Source organism: Prinia subflava, chromosome 19 (genome assembly GCF_021018805.1).
Source record: "Prinia subflava isolate CZ2003 ecotype Zambia chromosome 19, Cam_Psub_1.2, whole genome shotgun sequence".
Classification (NCBI taxonomy): domain Eukaryota; kingdom Metazoa; phylum Chordata; class Aves; order Passeriformes; family Cisticolidae; genus Prinia; species Prinia subflava.
In genome coordinates, this window is record NC_086265.1 from 1944955 (window position 1) to 1964037 (window position 19083).

General features: G+C 48.4%; 1 protein-coding gene and 1 long non-coding RNA gene across 2 annotated transcripts; one reads left to right on the forward strand and one right to left on the reverse strand.

Annotated features, from left to right (window-relative positions):
• Positions 1 to 815: 815 nt before the first annotated feature.
• RFLNA (refilin A) lies at positions 816 to 17134 on the reverse strand. The gene is made up of 3 exons (XM_063416120.1): positions 16562 to 17134; positions 7757 to 7866; positions 816 to 6135 (listed from the first exon to the last, which is right to left on the reverse strand). Exons 1-3 carry the CDS (start codon positions 16928 to 16930, stop codon positions 5802 to 5804), a joined length of 813 nt encoding a protein of 270 aa, XP_063272190.1. The 5' UTR covers positions 16931 to 17134; the 3' UTR covers positions 816 to 5801.
• On the forward strand, positions 9533 to 13401 carry LOC134560365 (uncharacterized). The gene is made up of 3 exons (XR_010082724.1): positions 9533 to 9999; positions 10704 to 10814; positions 12101 to 13401. It is a non-coding gene; the product is annotated as an uncharacterized LOC134560365 (long non-coding RNA).
• Positions 17135 to 19083: the final 1949 nt, after the last annotated feature.

Sequence of the window (19083 nt, forward strand, 5' to 3'; positions counted from 1 at the left end):
CCCATCCTTCATCCTAGGAGCAGTTCAGCCATGATTTGTGTCAAAAAGCTTGGGATGAGGACATGGGCACTTACCCACAGCTGAAGCAAGCTTCTTGCATAACATGGCTTTGCTTCTCCTTTCCATTCCTTGGAGTTTTACAGCTGTTTTCATCCAAGCCTATTGACTTCATCCCTATAAATCCAACGATTTTTCCATAAGGATTAGTGTCAGATTCTCCCTGCAGACATCTTGGGTGTTGGAAGACAAAGGAGTCTCTGCTGACGGCTGGCTGGTGAGCCTGAGGCATTCACAGCAAGGGCTTTAAAATTCACTTCATGGCCAGGCAGGGTTTCAGCCCCAGTGCAGCTCATCCTCCGTCGTGATTTGGGCAGCCAGGACATAGGAGGGGTCCCAACAGAATGTGGATACCTAGATATGAAATAAGCATTGTGTGGGTTCTTCCTGTCCTTGAAGGTCATGGGAAAGCTGGGAGAGGAACTGTCTAGATCCAACACCAAAGCTTCATAGCTGGATAGAACAAGATGAAGCTGAAGAGGGAAATTTAGAGCAAAGAAATGGTCAGAGTGACAAGCAGGGAAATCCTGAAAGGTCAAACTGCCCATGAGAGTTCCTTCTCAGCTCTCTGTGGGCACAGAGAGCAGGGTTTGCACATCACAGCATTGACTGTGCCACAGCCACCCATCCACAGGAGCTGGGCTGAAATCCACAGAAAGGGATGGACACACCAGAAATGTTCCCTCTGGACTGAAAAAGGGCATTAGGCACCATGTAAAGGGATATGGGAGAGGAAGGAAACTCTGCATACATCAGCATGAGGGTTTGAGCATTTTATTACAGTATATAAATTTTGTCTTCTTAAATTACTCTCTATGAGTTGAACAGAAAGGGATTATGGTGGAGGAAGGAATATACAAAAATAAAAGGATATTGTGAGCTACTGCATCACCACATATACAACAGTAAAGTACTTTACAAGCATTTAGAGTATCAGACTTACAAAAATAAAAATATGACACATCCTTATGCATTTCCACCACTTTTAAGTTCTCTTCCTCCTGCTCTAACCTTCAGACACCTTTCAACCCCATCCTCAGGTCACAATTTACATGATAGGATACTTTACTCATTTTGATGGCCATTACAGTATATGAAAAAGAATTAGTGCCTCCAAAGACTTATAAAATCCAATGGTTAGAGAGCTTTAGGGGAGATGTTCAGAAGAGATCAATTTGTGAGTGATCAGGTGATCCTCAGAGAGCAGACTTTATCTGGCAATAAAAATCTGAATATCCCACAAGAAGATCCATCATCCCCTATAAAGCATTCCCCCATCTCCACAGAGGCACAGCTCTGTGCATGTTTGATTGATACACACAGAAAGTACCTCATGAGCCTGGGGAATGCTGATGCTCACAGACTTCAGTGGGACTGAATGACTGTGACAGAGGACAGATCTGATTTTGTTTCAGCTCTAAAAAAGGCAAAGATGCCTTTTCCTACAGGGAAAGAGGCAGGTTAAAACCACAATGACTAAATATCCTAGCTCACAGTGTTCACACACAGAACCATTCACCTCTACATCAGACTCACCAGTCTTGAGTCTTCAATTTGCTCTATAAAGTCCTTTTTGCTCATTAGCCTTCTGGTGACCTTTCCCATTTTTTTTAAGACACACTCAACATAAATAGTAAATAGCATTCACTTCTCTGACCAGCAGCTCACTCAAACACTGCTATCAACACCCAAACACCATTTCATCAGTCCCAGAAGGTGTGCACTCAGGGTGCAAATCTGTCTGTATTTCACATTGAGGAAAGTAGAGCTGGCTTAGGAAGGAAGGAAAAAAAAAAAAAGGCAAAAAATAAAGACAAGCAGTAAACTTTTGGTCAAAGTTGCTCTCTGCGGTTTGTGCAACGTATTCCACAGCTTCTGAAAGCTCAATATTTGGTTAGGGTTTCATCTTTTTGGCCCCAAATGCAATGACAGCAATGCGGGCAGACCAGACATGAGCATGCTCTGTTGCATTCCAGGGCAAAAGGATCATAGGGATGAAGGGGAGAGAGACCCCTACCTTTGAGATAGGGACTGTCCATATTGAAAAAAACAATCTTCCCCCTGTCAAGAAAGATAAAGGCAGTGTCTGACTTTACCCATCCGGCTGGCAGAGCTGTGGGCAACATGCATGCACAGCAGGATCCTAGGGAGAAACAGTGTAGCCACAGTCCCAGCTGTTCAAGGAAATTCACCTTTCCGTGGTCTAAATTTATCATTTGTATCTTTGAGAAGATATACAGGAACCAAGATCTGTTGGCTGAGATTAACACTCCATTTAAAAGAAAAGCACCTCCATAGTGGGACTAATTGTTCCTTTTAGATGTACAAATACATCACAGGTATGGCACAAGGCACTTCTTGGCTGGCCAGAGTGATTCTTCATTGGCAGAAATACAATTCAGTTTCTGGTGTTTAAGCAAAACAAAAAAAAAAAAGCCATCACTTTTCCCAGTCATGAGTAAGATGAACTTTGGCTTTTCTACCACTGCCTAACCCAGCCCCAGGGATGGGAGCAGCAGGGATGGAGAGTGGGCAGGCAGGTTGGGATGTGTGCCCAGCCAAGGGTGAAGGCTTGGCCCTCTGTGGTTTCCTTCACCTCAGGAAAAACAAAGTCCCTTTCCAATGCCAGCTTTTGCTAAGAAAAGCAGCTTGTGATGAGCCCATGGGAGATACCATATAAGAAGGGATTTTTCAAAAATTTCTCCAGATCTCAGGCACTTGGCAATGTCCCAGTTTGGATGTGGTCCAGGGTGATAGTTCCACCATAGCCACCATGGCTACACAGCCCAAAATGTGTTCAGCAGCCCAGAAACCCAAGCTGCTTTCTATCTTCTTTTTTCCCTAACATGGCAAGACCAGAAAAGCTGCTTAAATTCAAAGGAGCAGGAGCATGTTAGGTCACTTCTAGTGTATTTGCAGAGAAAACAAAGCATGAAGCTTCAAAGAGGCCTGGGCTGGGCGTGTGGGACCCTCCAGTGCCAAGGATGCAACCCTCCACTGCACCCTCCCCGGGGTCACATCCACCTGTGAGACTTTGCCTCAGCAGCCCCTCTCCCTGTGTGGTGAAAATCCAGGTTGAGGTTCAGTCTCTCTGCTGGATTTGTATTTGCACACTGAGTTTTTTGGCTTGCCTTGAATTCTCTTTTACTGTTGCAGCTGATATTTAGGAAACAGAACTAACAGTGGACAGAGTGGCCAGGATTCTGCAGCCAGTCATGATGAAAGGGATTTTTCTGGGGAAAACCTGTCCCGCTCAAAGACCAGCATGATCAAGAATAGCAGCTCTGTGCTGGAAGCAGGGGAATAATCCAGCTGTTAAAAAGAAGCAAATCCTGATGTGTGGTCAGAATAGGGAGGGTCTGGCATGCCCTCAGCTCTAAGGTCAGCCTGTCTCCATCAGTCCACTCTGTCATGGTGCAGGGATCCCCTGGGTGTGAGTGCTGGCCTTGCTTTTGGACCTGGATTACCCTGCTGTCAGCCTGGAAACCTGCCCCTTGGCACAGCCTCTCCTCGTGTTCCCAGGAAGGCAGAGGGGTATTTCCCCTGCTCCCAAGGCTCCCTCAGCAGCATGTGGCCAACAGGACAGACCTCAAGATGAACTAGCAAGTAAGGGCATCACCGACCTCGCCGCACTGGGGCCGCATTCATCCAAGCACCAACTCCCTGCTGCCCGAGCCAGCTCTCCTGTTGGCTGGAGCCCTGGGGAGAAGGGTTGCTTCAGGCATAATAATCCCTCTGGAGGCAGATGCTGCTTTTCCAGGCTTTGATGCTGACAGACAGTGACAGCAGAATCTGACCAATAACAAATATAATCCTTGTTTGTGTTGCTGTAAGGAATTCAACAGTAGGTGGAAGCCTCGGAAATCCTTTGAGAGGTTTCTTCCTACCAAGTCTTAACTCCCAGTAGAGAGGCAGAGTTCAGCAGTGCCATAACACACATCTTTCAGCACTAATGATGCTTCAGCTGTCAGGACTGAAGTTTGTATTTAAAGACTTTATATTTACCTCTGGTGGAAAAACTGTGCTACATTTTAAACAAGAGAACTCTGTTTCATAAAGGTCACAGTTCTGGTCACATTTACCAACTGCTCTTTGAAACCGATGGAAAAAGTATCTTTATATGTCACTAATTTTATTATTTTTTAAAGTTTTTCAGACTTTTTTGTTTTTTTAATCCCAGTGGGTTTGTGCGTCAACTGTTCTGGGCAATCAGCTATGTCTTGTTGACATTGTTAATAGGCTTTCTGACTTGGCTGCTCAGCTGTGTTCTGAAATAACTCCACCAGACTCACAGCAAGTCAGGAACAAAATGGAAAGTTTAGGAGAGAGAAAGCTGGAAATTAATTTCCGGAGCTGTGTGGTTACTTCTAAGTCTGAGCAGCACGCAAAAATTCTTGGTAAGATTTTTGGAGACAATTCCGTGCTATTTTCAAAAGTTTGTGGGAATCCAGGCTCTTGCAGATTTTCAGCAAGAGACCAAAGTGAAGCTATACCAGGAGGTGGAATTCCTGAGTGGGGAAAGTTTTACCTTAGGATGGCTGCACTGACTCCTGCTCACTGTTTCTTGGTCCCTTTGCAGAGACAGTTCAGCTGTTTGCGAAGTGCCTGGTTTTAGTGCTACAGCCTGGCTGATTAAGGAAAACCTGGATGGATTTGGTCTCTTCAGTCCTTCAAGCTCTACACTGAGAAAGTTTGGCTTCTTCTCTACAGGCAGAAAAGCTGCCCATGCCACGAATATGGAAACTACTGAGAGGGTGAGTTAACCCTGCCATGGCTTCAAAGCAGCCAGGCAGCATCTTCCTGCTCTACACTCCTCTCTGCAATACAGCCACACCCCGAAACTCAGAAGGGCTGCAAGTGCATACAGATCTCTTAAATTAGGTGTTGGAGGCAGTGAACAGCACGCCACACTTGATCTGACAATACTTTTGATAAAAGGGCACTGGGCTTCTAGCCACTTTTAGAAACTGTCCCTTCAGCTGTTCATTTTCCTCATCTCCCTGCTTACTCCTCCCTGGGCTCACAGATGTGTCTGTGCATCAGAGCAGGCCCTCTCCCACCTCCTGGTTGTGCTGTGTCCTGCCGTGGTACACAAACATCCAGCTGCTAGCAAGAGCTGGGGGACCTGTTTAAATCATCTTTTTCTTGGGGTGACAGTCTGCACTCCTCTCAGCAAGTGGGGTGACTGTAATAGGGCAGCTGTCACTCAGATGAGCTGTTGGGGCAAGCTGTGATGCACTGGTACAAATAACCAGCTCCTCTGCATTTCAGCTCTGAAAGAGATCTGGCCTGGTGTGTGCTGGGCTGACCAGATGCTGCCTCTGCAGTTGGTCTTCCCTTTGCAGAGACCAAAATAGCTCTGAAGCTTGCAGTGACTCTCACCTATGTGCTAGACGAGACCTACAGAGCTCATAAGGTATCATTCTGCTATGGGTAACAGGGTCCTTTGTCATCTTGATTTCATCTAAACACAAGCCAAAAATAGATCTGCTCAGAGAAAAAAAAAAAAAAAAACAAGCAAAAAAAACCCCTCCAAAAATAAAATCCAGATCATGAATGTCAGGAACGTCGCAAAACACAAGCCAGCCTCTCACTGATCAAAACCATCCTGTGCCCTGCAAGCCTCCTCCCAGCCAGTTCAGCCTCCAAGAGCTGCTCTCCAGCCATGAATACTCAGCTGCCACCGAGCAGGGCCCAGCCAGAGCCCCGATGCAGGGGCAGCCTGGCAGGGTTGGCAGGGCACATCAGAGGGCATCGCTGTACACCACGCACGGGCTGGTGTCCTCGCAGAGCTCCAGCTGCACGCTGGATGCGAACCAGCGCTTGGCACAACCCAAGCTGTAGCTGAGGGTGGTCCGGTAAATGTTCTTGGCACGCTTGGGGAAAATGATGGTGGTGCTCTGAAACCTCACCGGCTTCTGGCGGGGCTCGAAGGTGAGCTGGGATTTGTAGTTGCGCCAGGTGCAGTTGGGAGCGGCGATGACGGTCTCGCTGTAGGTGGTGACGGTGGGGATGGGGCCGTAGAAGATGTCATCCCGGTAGCGCTTCTCCGAGTCGTACTTCACCTCGGAATTGCACCTACAGAGGACAGCAAGGCATCAGGAGCGCAGCCCAGGAGACAGGCAGGACTCTTCTCTAACCCTTTGAAGCTGGCAGCATTTACCACCTCTTACTGCACAGACACTGGGGAAGATGCCAACGCTACAACCCAAAGGCAAGAGGACTCTATCCTGCTGGGGAATCTTGCTGGAACCCCACCTTGCTGTGATTCCATCTCAGTATTTCTGCAATGTGGTCATGCCAGGGCAGAAAACACCTTGTTGTACAAGCTCCAAGCAATGCTCTTCTTCCTCTGGTTTTGTCCACTGGGGCCTCAGCTTGGCCCTAAGAGCTACACTGGAAGCAGACACCTGTCAAGCTGTCAAGGCTGTTTGTCTTTTTTCTTTATACCTCCTTGCCATCATTGCACAAAAATGCCCAAACCAGCTAAAATCTGAGCTCTGGGAGATGAGGGGTGAGGTTATTTCTTGGAGCCTACAAAAAATCCAAACAACTTAAAGGGATATTGTGGGCTATGGCTGCCCAACACCCAAGTCACTGGTCTCAAAGGAATTGGCCACCTGAATTGCCAACAGATGAAGAGCCACAAAAGGCAGGATGTCACAGCCCTGACTTTTTTCTGCAGTCATTCAGAAAGGACGTGCAGACACTGGGCCAAAAAAGGGGCTTTTTCTGGAATCCCTAACCATGGGGAACAGCAGGACTTGCACTGGTTTCCCCTGCTCCCCAAACGCTCCTCCAGCAATCAGCAGCCAAGGAATGTGCAGCTCCACGTAAAAAAGATTAAAAGCTGGGTGTGTGCTTGTCATTACCTCCACCCAGAGGGGGCCTGACTGATTGTGCACCGCGTGTAATCCGAGCTGCTGTAATGCATTTTGCACAGCCAGGGTGTAAGCAAGTCATTCAGCACACATAAAACAAGACTTCGATGTAATCACCATAAAAACATGCCCGCTGGCAGTTCCTCAGCCAGCACAGATTTACTGGGGTACATTTCCAGAGAGACTTTTGCATAGGTTGAGGGGTTTACAGTCCTCCCACTGTCCCTGCCCCGAGCTGTGTATAAGTGCTCCATGCTGTCTGCACGGTACATTCCACATCAGCAAAAGAAAAGCAAAGACCAACATTTATCCACCAGCCACAGCACCAGCCCCACAGGAGGGCAGAACATCTCCATCACTGAGGGACCACCTCCTCACACAGAGGAATCCTCATTCAGTCTCTGTGGACTTTCTAATGTTGGTTTCTCTGTGGCACAAGCGAACAAAAACAGGTGCTAATTAGAAGGGTGTTGCTTCTTCTGAAGATACAAGTCATCTGGGAACAGTATGAAGACCATCAGATTACTTAGTGGAGGCCATCAAGTCCACAGATGGTAATGGTTTTCTCTCAAAGCCTTGGATTTTAGCTGGCCTTGGAAGGAAAGCTGCCTTCTGTTAAAACCTCCCTCCAGTTCTTTCCTCCTCTCCTCTCCCTGTGCTGCTGTCAGTGGCTTTAATTCAGGAATTACCCTCCCACCTGTCCTTCCCTTTCCATCAAAATAACCATGACTCCCATTTGTAAACACATTTTAATTTTTGGCAGAAGCACCAGAAAAAAAGACAGAAATCCCCATCTACCCACCCAATCCCATCTGTACCTGATTTCCTGCACGGGCTCAGGGTTGACCTCAATGCTTTCTCCAAAAAACACCGGGTACATTCGAGGCCTTATCTCTGGCATGGACGGGTTCAGGAGCAGATAAGGCATCTGCAGGGAAGGAGAGCAGAGCAAGTGTTGGTACATGACAGATGGGGCTGGCACAGTTCATAACGTGCTGTGGCTGGCAGCTGAGCAGCCCAACACAACACCTGGAGTGTCCTCACCTACCAACACCTCCCTCTGTCCCAGCACACCTCCCAGGTACGTGACTGTGCCCACATCTCTGTCGCTTCCTGCTGCAGCATCTGTTTGTTGAAATGTAACCTTGCCTTTCCTTCTTCCTTTCTTGTTTCTCATAGGAATTGCAATTGTTTTCAGGTTTTCTTTAGCCCTGTTATTGCCTTTACTGCTAGGAATTAACAAGTCCTAGAAACACTCAAAATGTGTCAGCGTGGAGAAGTGCTTCATGTCTGACCCAACATAGTGATGGGGCCAAAGGCTGCTAACTTGAAGGGTGTAGGTCTACTGAAGTGAGACATGTGTATGTATTTTTATAGATACACATACAAATATGTACATAAAATCATGTATCCCTTGCAACAATCCAGCAGAGGAAGTTATAGACTTGCTGTTCCCTAAGCCTCCGTGCCAAAAAAGGCTCTTGGGCTCCAAAGAACATTTTTGTTAACCATAAAACTGAGGGTGGGGTGAGACACGGGGGCACCTAGTGGCCTCTGCAATGCAGGAAGCCAGTTGCACGCCAGGACTTCATAATGAATGGAGAAGCTCCAATTCATGACACCAAAAACCGGATTTTTAAGACTAACTGCACCGTGAACTTACTTATTCTGACAAATTGTCACAGACCAGCCTAGGCTCCTCTGCCCGCCACAGAAATGATTAATCCCACTTCACCATACTGGAGTGTTCCTGAACACCAATTCCCACACATGGGGATCCTGTGTCTGGTGCCTGGACCAAACCCAGCAGCTAATTCAGCCTAATCCTGCCCTCCTGGAAAAATGTCACTGCAGGTTTCAGTCTCTGCCACTACTTTTCTGTCAGCAGATATTTATGACTCACAGGGACACAGGATCTCTTTAAAGGAGATGGCTGGCAGGCTCTGTGCAGGGTCTGTAGATGGCTAGCTGAGGTCTGCTTTCCTCTACTGGTCTGGGCCTTCTGCCTCAGGCTAAGGCAAAAAATGTCACTGCTCCATCTGAATTTGCCAAGCCCTTCAATTCTGCATCCCAAAGCCACAAAGCTTTTCATACTGAAAGTTTTTCCTTTTCATACTGAAATATCTCTGGACTTTACAACTGTATAAAGTTGTATTATAAAGTAAAATGGCCAACCCCTCTTTTTGATTGAATATTTCTGTTCCATTGTCAAAACAGAACACTATCTGCATAGTTATGGGGGGAAAAAGAAAAAAAAATATATATGTTCGCCCTCCCTAGCAAACACTGGCCAAAAGGCAAAGTTCATTCCTGAATTGCTTTCAACACTCTTGACAGGGGAGGGCAAGGGCAGCCTTTCTGGTCATAAATAAAGCTCTTTGCTTCTGAAATGTGAATTGTTTACATCAGACAAGCCTCAGTTCACAAGGGTGCAGATGTCCAGCTTGTAACAGTCCACACTTGGCCAGAGCTCTTTCTAATGACATTTTGTATGTAAGAAGAGGCTCATTTGGTGCAGGAGTCAAACACCATTTGCACATGCTCGTGAGCTTTGTGAACAGCAGGCAGGCTGCCCTTTGGGGGTTCACCTGCAGAGGGATGCAGATTGCCTGAACTGGTGAAGGAAACAAGGCTGGGGATAGGTGTCCCTCCTTTAACGAAGCAGTTTTGAAGAAGTGCTTCCAGGCAAACAAGCCTTCACACTTCTTGCTAACAAATGCTGACACTAAGTGTGCTCTGAACATCCCCAGGATGCAGGAGATGTTACCAAGTCTCTCCTGTGGCTCTGCAGGAACACTGCTGGGGCATCTGGCCCCCAGTGTGTGCATGGGGAACGCCTCCCCAGCCCGCTGAGTGCTGCTCGGTCAGAGCGTGGGCACGGCGGCAATCACCATCTGTGGAAAGCACAAGTGCCACAGCAGGGAACAGGAAACAAGAACATGCTGCAGGAACAACGCCGGTGTGCACCGAGAAACGGAGGAGCTGGCATGTGTGACTGACATCAATCAGAGTCAAAAATTCGCAGCTGAACTTGGAGAGAGAAGGATTAAGTGTTCTCCAGGTTAGTTCTGGATGGGGTGGTGGTGAGACTGTTTCCATTGGGGGTTACAGTTAACCTTGCTCTGGGCAGGGGAGTGTGGTAAAAGACATTTCATATGCTGTAGATGAGCACAAACTTCCAACCTGCAGGCTTGGCTTAGTTTAGAAAGCTGAACTGTGAACACTGGCAGGCCAAAGCCAGGATTTCTACTGCCTGTCGTGACCATTACAGACTCAGACCTTTACTGTATGAGCTGCCACAGGTCAGTAACCTTGAAGCAACCTGGAAGTCTGCACGTGGAAGATGTAAGTAACTTAAAATTCCACCTAAAAATAGAGATCTCTAAGACCCTGCAGGCTGCTCACCAAACAGCAACTGATTTACTTGCACAGCGTGAAGGGGTCACTAAACAGCAACCACAGGTTTCACACAGCAGCCACTGAAAGGCACTTCAGGTGACATTTTGCTTTCCCTCCAGTGATGTTCTGAAATGTCGGCTCCTGCAAGTCACCTGGAGCTGGGAAGCAAGGAACAGGGGATAGGAGCTTTCCAAAAGATTTGTCTTTGGGGCTGAAATGTTATATGCTTGGCACATGTCAAAAGCTGGCTTTTTGGCAAGAGTTTGACACAAACTCCTTCCAATGTGCTTAACGGAAAAAAAAACGAAACAAAAATGTTCTGCCTGTCAAAAAAATACTGATTCAATTCCTCTTCCTTCTGCACAGGAATGGCTGAAAGAAGAGGAGCACTGGACTGCTGGGCTCCCTTGAGAAAACCAGGATCCCTGGCTCATTTCTAGGAATCACTTGGTGATGTGCAGACACTCCACAAGTAAGGTAGGTTTCTGTATTATCCCGCACTATGGATAGACTGGCAGGGAACCAAGCTTGCTGCACACTTCCAGGGATCACTGATGGTAAAGAGGAGAAGCCCACATCACTTTAGACCAGGCTGTCCCAGAGTGATCCATAGTCGAGGTCTGTCTATCCAAAGGTTGCTGTGCTGGAACTCTGCAGTGGGGACCTGATTCATCTGTCCCCAGTAACTGGAGCTCTGCTGGTATTTAGCAGATGCAGCTTCACAAAAGACACCACAGCCCTGTAATCTTTAAGGACAGAGGGATTCTGGTAGGCAAGGAAGGTTGAGAAAACAATTGAAAGGTACCGGAGATGTCAAAAAAGTGACTCCCATGTTTACAACTTGATCCAAGGCGAGTATTAGGCAGTAAATGAGCTATTATTTTTATTTCTTTTCCAGTACACAATTTGTGTCAACCAGCAAAGAGTTACAGTATTAATAAAAAGTTGAAGAGCTTTCTTGTTTGGCTGCATTTTTCCCTCTGCCTTAACTCTGATGCCTTTCAGGCATGTAACGGCCTGGGCAGCTAAACTCTGCTTTTTGCTAGTAGCAGATAGATAAACACAGATAAAATTGGTTGTTGAATGGAATTCAATCTGCAGCTCAACGACAGCATTGACTGTTCTTTAGCTGCCAAATTCCAGGCAGCAAAGCAAGAAAAAGGAAAGGAAATTAACGTGACTTGAAATAAATAAACCCCCAAAACCTTTCCCCAGAGAGCACAAAAAACCAGAACTGACTGACTCCTTTTGCTATGGTCATTATATGGAAGGCACTAAGATGTGGCATTAGATCTCTAGGGACTGTAAGAGGAAACAGCTCTCCAAGTGTCAGGGCTACAAACAGGATACAGCTTCCCAAATTCCCAGCTCCTAACTTAGCTAGGGCATAAGCAAATCTCTCACCACATTTTCCCACTATGGTAACATGTCAGGTCCATGAAAATGTCACTTTACTCAGCTGTTATTTACAGCTATAATGAAAGATCTGGCTGAGTTATTTGACACACATCTACATTCTCCGCTCTAGAAGATAAGCAATATTTGTTTAACAGACCATTTATTTTCCCAATATCTGCACGTATTGCACATTACGAGTAATTTATAGTAGAGCCGGATGAGATTATATTGGGAGGTGATAACAGTAAATGCAAACCTCAGGTAGAAAGCAGAGCGTTATTATTTCAAAGAATTACATCCTTCCTGCTTATCTCCCTCTTTTATTTCAAGTGGGAAATGTGTGCTGCTTTGCTTATTGTCCACAGGGTTACGTAGGGACACAATGGAAATTCAACAGCTAGAAGACATCACCCTCAATGTCTTTCATCAGAGCCACACTCTTCAGAGCAGATGATGAGATCCTGATGCCTGTTTCCCTGATCTGCCCAGAAGGGAGATCTGTCAGATCAGGTGAGGCAGATCAAGCGAGGCCAGAGCCATTCCCTGTCCTGCACCACGGAGGAAGAGGAGTGGGTGCACATCCAGAACTGGATGGGGCTGAGGGACAGGGAACTGCCAGGTGAGATTAGCCTTTTCCAGGAGAGGAAGAGAGTTCCAGGGGTGTGGAACTCAAGCTGGGGGAATTCCTGCAGGATCCAGCCCCGTGGGAGTGGCTCAGAAGTGGGTCAGGATGCCAGGCTGCCAGCAAGCCCTGAGGCAAGCCCTGCTGTGGTGCCAGATGGGTGCCTTGCTCCTCACACCAGCCTGGGGCTTGCCCAGAGCTGCTGGGACCCACATGGCCTTGGGGTCACATCCCCTGCCTCGTGTGCAGGCTGCAGACTGGCTCAGGTCGGGTGCTGGGCCTCCCTCTCACTTGTGCTTCCACTGTAGGTGTTGGCAAGTATGGAAATTTCATATGGAAAAACTTTGATGGCCACGTTCCCCACCCAGTCCCTATAAAGTGCCCCATTCCTGAAGCACTTTCACTGAAGGAAATGCTTGCTCTGTGACCCAAGGGGTCTTCAAAATGCTGCATGTCAGGAAGAGATGTTCTGGGTTTTTTGTTTTGTTGGGTTTTTTTTTTAAATATGAGCCATTAATCCAACAGGGTTGGCACAATGCTGACTTGGACCACGTTGCTGGGACCCCATTGTTGTCTGTGCAGGCTGTGCCAAGGGGAAAGGTCTCCCTCTCCATAGCTGAAATGAAGCTGGAATCTCCTCCCACCACCCAAGAAGGATTCTGAATCACTCTTGCTGCTGAATGTAAGTAGCAATTCCCTACATCCCTACAGCTGATTTACTGGGATATAGTCCCAAAGAAGTCAGTGCTCACTGAGGCAGGTTGAGAGCACAAATACTTAAGTCTTACAAGGTAAAAGGAACTCACTGCAGTGGCAAAAGCTCTTTCAGTGTTGGGGTGGAACATAAAATTTGCTGCTTCAAGGAGGCACGATGGATAGTTCTGCAGATGAATGTGAGCTTGATGTCCCCTGATACCCATTAGGAGTTGTGTGATGAACGCAAGCACTTATTTCAGCACAGTCCACAAGCAGCTCTTCTAGCCTAAATCTGTATCCCAGGGCAAGAACAACAGGGAAAACTCAAGCAGATATGGGTACTCAAGTGATTTCATCCCCCACACTTTCAGCAACTGCTTCTTTGTGCATATTATTAGGGATTTATTTTGTTGTACTTCTGTTCCTTTTGACCCAGCTTTACAGACCTAGTCTAGAGAATTCGGTAACCCGAGTCATAAGAATCAATTTAATAATGTTTCAGATTTAAAAGGCAGAACTAGGTAAAAGTCACCTTCTATTTTCCTTAGGATATTCGCACTTAAGCACAAAACACTTGACAAATTCCCTACATGGACTTTATTTGAAGAAATAAAAGCCAATTTATCCTGCACTACAAGTAAAATGAAGAAAATAAAAAAAAAGGTCCCTAAATGGTGTTGAACTTGTGGTATTTATGACTCTGGCCCTAAATTGCCTTTCATATTTTCTTGGATCCCAAAGCTGTTCCCAAATTGGCTGGTTAAATGTGAATAAATGGTGCATTGTCTTTGAAACAAAGTTGTGCTTATTAAATAGCAGAGAGTTTACTTTTTCAGAGTCACAGTTAATAACACAGAGCAGAGAGTGCACAGATTTTACACACAAGAAAGTCTTCCATAGGGCATGCAATCTCCTTTTAGTCTGCATGAGAAGGGCTGTCCTAAAGCAGAAAAATTTTGTAACATATTTGTGAAGTTGGAGCAAAATAGCTGACTGCAGAAGAATGCAACTGGGCTCAGACTGGTGGTTTGATAGTTCTGCAGTAAGGAATAGTATGAAATACTTCACTCAGATCTGGAATGTTGTTTCCTTCACCTGACAGCAATTTATTGTAACTGTACACACTAGAACCTTGGCTGTTGGTGTCTGAACTTATATATGGTTTTATAGTACTCCAACACAAAGAGTGCAGGTTGTGTTCCTGGCTCTGTCACGTTTATAAGCAAAACAAACACTAATATAACAGGCGATTAAAAACAGCATTTCTTGGTGTGCAAATAGCTGCAATTATTGATTTGCCAATTCTGCAGGCTCTGATGAACACCAGAGGAATAGATCTAAACAGAAGCAAATTCATGTGTTGCATAACTGCTCACAGATCCGCAAGCCCTTGTAAAACGGCAAAATTAAAGCTAATTAGACACTGCAATTCAGAAGTATCAAGCAAGCAATGCTCTCCATATTTTCCTGCTTTAATATCAGCTGCAACTACAGTATTTGCACAGTGGAAATGAGAGGAAGTGAAACTCTCTGTAGTCAAATAGAATGAAAATTCCTATTTACTTCATTATTTTGCAGTGAGAAAAACAGAGTTAAAGAGCAGCCTAGCACCACTCCAAACAATACAGTCCAACTAATTTCAGCATTTGGATCCCTGCAACCTTCTGTAGCTGCTAAGAGCACAGAATTCCATACATTCCCAATGTATGGAACCCATACTCTATGCAGGAGCCCAGGGTTACCCTTGCAATGTGATACAGAATTTGGAAACATCTATAGTGTAAGCTTTTCTGAAGTGTCTAAAATGTTCATTAACAATCAAAACAATTGAAAAACTTAATTTTTACCTTACACAGATAACAGGAATAACTTTTTTCCCTGTAGGAGTCAAGCACTAAAATTCTCAATCCTAACAGCCCATGAACTGAAATAAATTTTCTCATGTTCTTTCTTCTTCGACATCTGAGGACTTTCTTGGATGGTGTGGTGGCCAACTGTCATGTGACTGGAATGGAGACTGTCACATCTCCACTGCAAAGTTTTGCAGACACCTCCACCCCTGCTGTTTTTTGGTCCAGCAGCCTTCACTCACCTTTCTCCCCCATTTTATTTTACAGACACGTAGCAACAGCCTGATCCTGCCAAATCAGAGGTGTGTGGGTAACTTTGTACATAAACACTCCCATCGAGATGGCACACACGCCCAGGCATCTGCAGGTAAGGCTCGATATTAGGAACTGCAGCATTAGCAGGTTTGAGATTTGACTTTCATAATAACACCTCACACCCTCTCCACTGTGAGGAGTCATTGTTCATGGGGAGGGTTTTGGCATGTTCAGGAGTAAAATGCAGTTTTCAGTAATATGCTCAAAAGGCCTTAGAACTTGAGAAAGTGCACGAGGGTGTGAGGAGTCATTGCAAAATGTCTCTATGGGAAAGAAGTCTTTGAGTTGTCACTAATTTATAGGTAGATATATTTTTCTCATGGAAAGATCTGTGCTGCAGTTTTTATTCCATATAGAAGCCAATTAACCGTGTTGAATACACCTACAAACATCTTTTATACATGTTTAAAAAAAATTTAAAGAGCCCTGGGGAAGAACTTTCATCATCCTTTAAAAACCTCCACCACCATCGCTCTGAACGTTTTGTTTTAAAAAAGGGTTTTACAGCTCAGGGATAGAAATAAACAAATAAAGCAAAATAATAGTCATCATAAATCTACCCAAACCCTACTCCACATTGAACCGCTTCACTGGCAGTGCATCAGGCTGCCGAGACCTGCAGAGCTCTGCCAGCTGTCTGAGCTGACAAACCACTGCCCCCGGCTCCTGCGGACAAACCTTTCACACAGGCTCATGCCACAGAGCCCCGCTCCAGCGAGGGCAGCGGCACACAGCCCTCCCCAGACCCTGTCCTGCAGCAGCTCCCCAGACACACATCCCCACCCTGCCCCAGCTAAAGAACACTTTTGTCTTTCTTTCAGCCGCAGCTCCAGCAAACGCGGCTCCAGGCTCCTCACAAACCAGATGTGGGATGCCAGGGCGTGATGATGGCTGGGAGCCAGCCGCCCTTGCCTCGGTCCGGACGGATGCAGCTCCAACCTGTACGTACCAGGCAGAGCAGTGTCACTGAGGAACAATTACACTTTTCAGTTCCGAAGGTGGGCAGGGGTGCTTGGTTTAGAATTGGGTTTCACTCCCACACCGTTATTAGAGTTCACCCAGCCAAACTGCCAACACTCCGTGAGTGCATCCAAAACCCTGCCCGGCACTGGGCCAAGCCCTGCCTGGCACAGCGGCGGCGTTGCCAATAGCAGGCTGCAGCCGCCACGGGCAGCCCGGAGTGCCCTCGGCCGGCGAGGGGCACTGCCGGGGGACTCAGCCCAGGGCTGCTCAGGCAATGGTCACAGGAGCCCTCCTGCCTGCCCCCCGCTCCGGGGCTCGGCCAGCCTTTCCCCCGCGGGGCTCGGAGGGGACAGAGCCCGGTGCCCGGGTTTGGCTCTTACCACTTTGCCGTCCTTGGCCTCTCGCCGGTGGCCCGGGGCCGGGGGGTCCGCACCGCCGCTGCCCCCTGCTCGGCCCTCACCGGGCGACAGGGAGTAGAAGGGGGGACTGGGGCTGGGGGGCAGCCCCGAGTCCGGACTGTCCAGCAAGCCTTCCCGGCTCTTCTCCTTCAGGCTCTCGTCCATCCCTTGCAGCTGGAGGTGACCTACCATGTCTGGGGGACAGCGAGGGGGCCGCGGCGGGAGAAAATCCTCCAGCGCCGCCCGCCGCGGAGGGAGGGAAGGGGAAGGGAGCCCGGGGGGCCCCTCCTGAGTCCCGACCGCCGCTACCAGCCTGCCGGAGCCCGGTGCTGCGCGGGGCAGCGCCAGCATCAGCCAGACCGGGGTGTCCCGGCCGCCTCCCCTCCACCGGCCCTGGCCCTGCCCGCCCGGCCGCCCCCGCCCTCAGGCGTTCCCGGGGAAGGGAAGCGCAGCCCGATCCCCCCGCCCAGCCCCGCGGGGACGCGGCCGAGTACGCGCGGCAGCGCCCGGGGCGGCCCCGCCGGCAGGGAGCGCTGGGCGCGGCGGGGGACGGGACAGGGATGCGCCGCGCTCGCCCACAGCCTGCGCCGCCCGCCGCCTCCCGGCGGCTCATTTATCCGGAGAAGGTGGGAGGGAGCCGGGGAGCGCCCTCCCCTTCCCCCGGCCCCCCAGCTCTGTCCCGGCCGCGCGTTCTCGGACGCTTCCCAGGCACGGAGCGCGTTCGGTGCCGCCAGCCGCCCTCTCCCTCATGAAGGGACGGGGCAGGCCGGCGGGAGAGGGGTGTCCCCACACACCTTGCCGTGGGCTGTGGCTGCCCTCTGCTCATTCCCTCACTGCTGTCCGAGTTTTCCCTTAGTTACGTTCCGTTTAACCCCCGGGAGATTTTTGTCCCAATTCGATCTCTGCATGCTCCAAGGCTGGGAAAAGGGCCTCGCCACACACAACACGCCATCACAGGGGCACAGCTTCCCTCCACTCGTTCCCTCACTGCTGTCCCAAGTTTTCCCGCACTCGGAGCTGATTTCCCCCTCAGTTCTGATTCTCATCATCCTTCTTTCCCACACCCCCAAAGTAAGCCTTTCCCCTCAGTCTCGTGGCTTGTGGGCATGAGGGGAGAGACCTTCCTCTCGAGAACCATCGTCCCTCTTTGCTTTGAGGTGGCAAAGGGCAGCTTCACCAAGGCAGCAGGTCACCATGGCAGTCTTGGCTACCAAGGTGCACAAACCCGCCATTATCCCCTCATGGCAGCCCTCCCGCCTCCTGCCCCCTCACGCCTCTCTCTTTGGCTCCACAGCTTCTGGTCCACAACCGAGGAGTCGGCCTCCCTATCCCAGCCATCATGTGGTCAAGGCTACTGTAAACACCATGGAAGGGCATCCCAAATCACACCACAGCCTCTAGCCAGGAGGAGCAGCATCTGCCAGCACGGAGGGGAATGGAGAGTCCATGTTAACCCACAGGGTTCACAGAAGCAGCAGTGGTTGAACAGGTCAGGCTGGCTGAAGCCAATATGGTCATTTGTTGCACAATAACCGGTTGAGGCTAATGTTACCTTGTCCACAGCCCTGCTTGTGTTTTTCTCATCATGTTTTCTCTCTACATAGAGTCTAGACTGTGAGAAATCTGGGGCAAGCCCACTCATATGGCTCAGCTCAGTGGAGTTTTATTCATGGCAAATAGCTTTCCATGGGAAGCTGTTGAAATCCAACTGGCCTTCTCTTGGTCCGTGTTATTGGCCCAGCACCCAGGGGAATGAGACTGTGTCTGTTTGTGCTATAAAATGGAAAAACACAATGCTTGTTGTGGCAATGAATGAAAATGTGAGGGGTCTGATACTGTACCTGTGGTAGAGGCTTCACACCCAAACCATGAAGATGGTATAAAATCCTTGGAAGTTGGGTTGAATCTAAAACTGCCCCTACTGCATCCTCCTGAAAGAGCAGATCCCTCTGTAGGGTGGTAAAGCTGGATTTGTTTAGATATGTTCTTGCTCAAGCCAAAAGGAAAGACTAAGGATGCCCAAATCCACCTTTGACTGACATGAGGGGCCCTCCTCAGAGTGACTGAAGCGATTTGTATGCTCTGAGCTGTGCAGAGGAATGTCACTGATTTGTAAATGTCAAACAGGCACCGAGCAGCCCACACACGAACCTCAGTGAATTTTTACCTCTGACCCGCTCGTCGGCTCCAGCAGCTGCACAGGCGGATTTAGAGCCCCTTACTGTAAGGGCTCTCATGTCTCACACAGGCTACGGCTGATCTGAAAATGTCAAAGGGGACTGAAGGTCAAAATTTCCATAAATTAGTCCCTGGCTTGCTACCTATCATGTAATAGGATTCTCTGGCCAGTTAACACTGTGAAGTCAGGCATTCAGCCCAGCAGTTCCCCTGCAGCCCAGTTCCCCTGCCCCTCTCCTGAACTGTCTCAAGACCATGTGTGCAAGGGGAAAGAGTGTCTTCAGAGCTGCTTTCCTCCTCGGAGAAAAAAGGAGCAGGACAAAGAG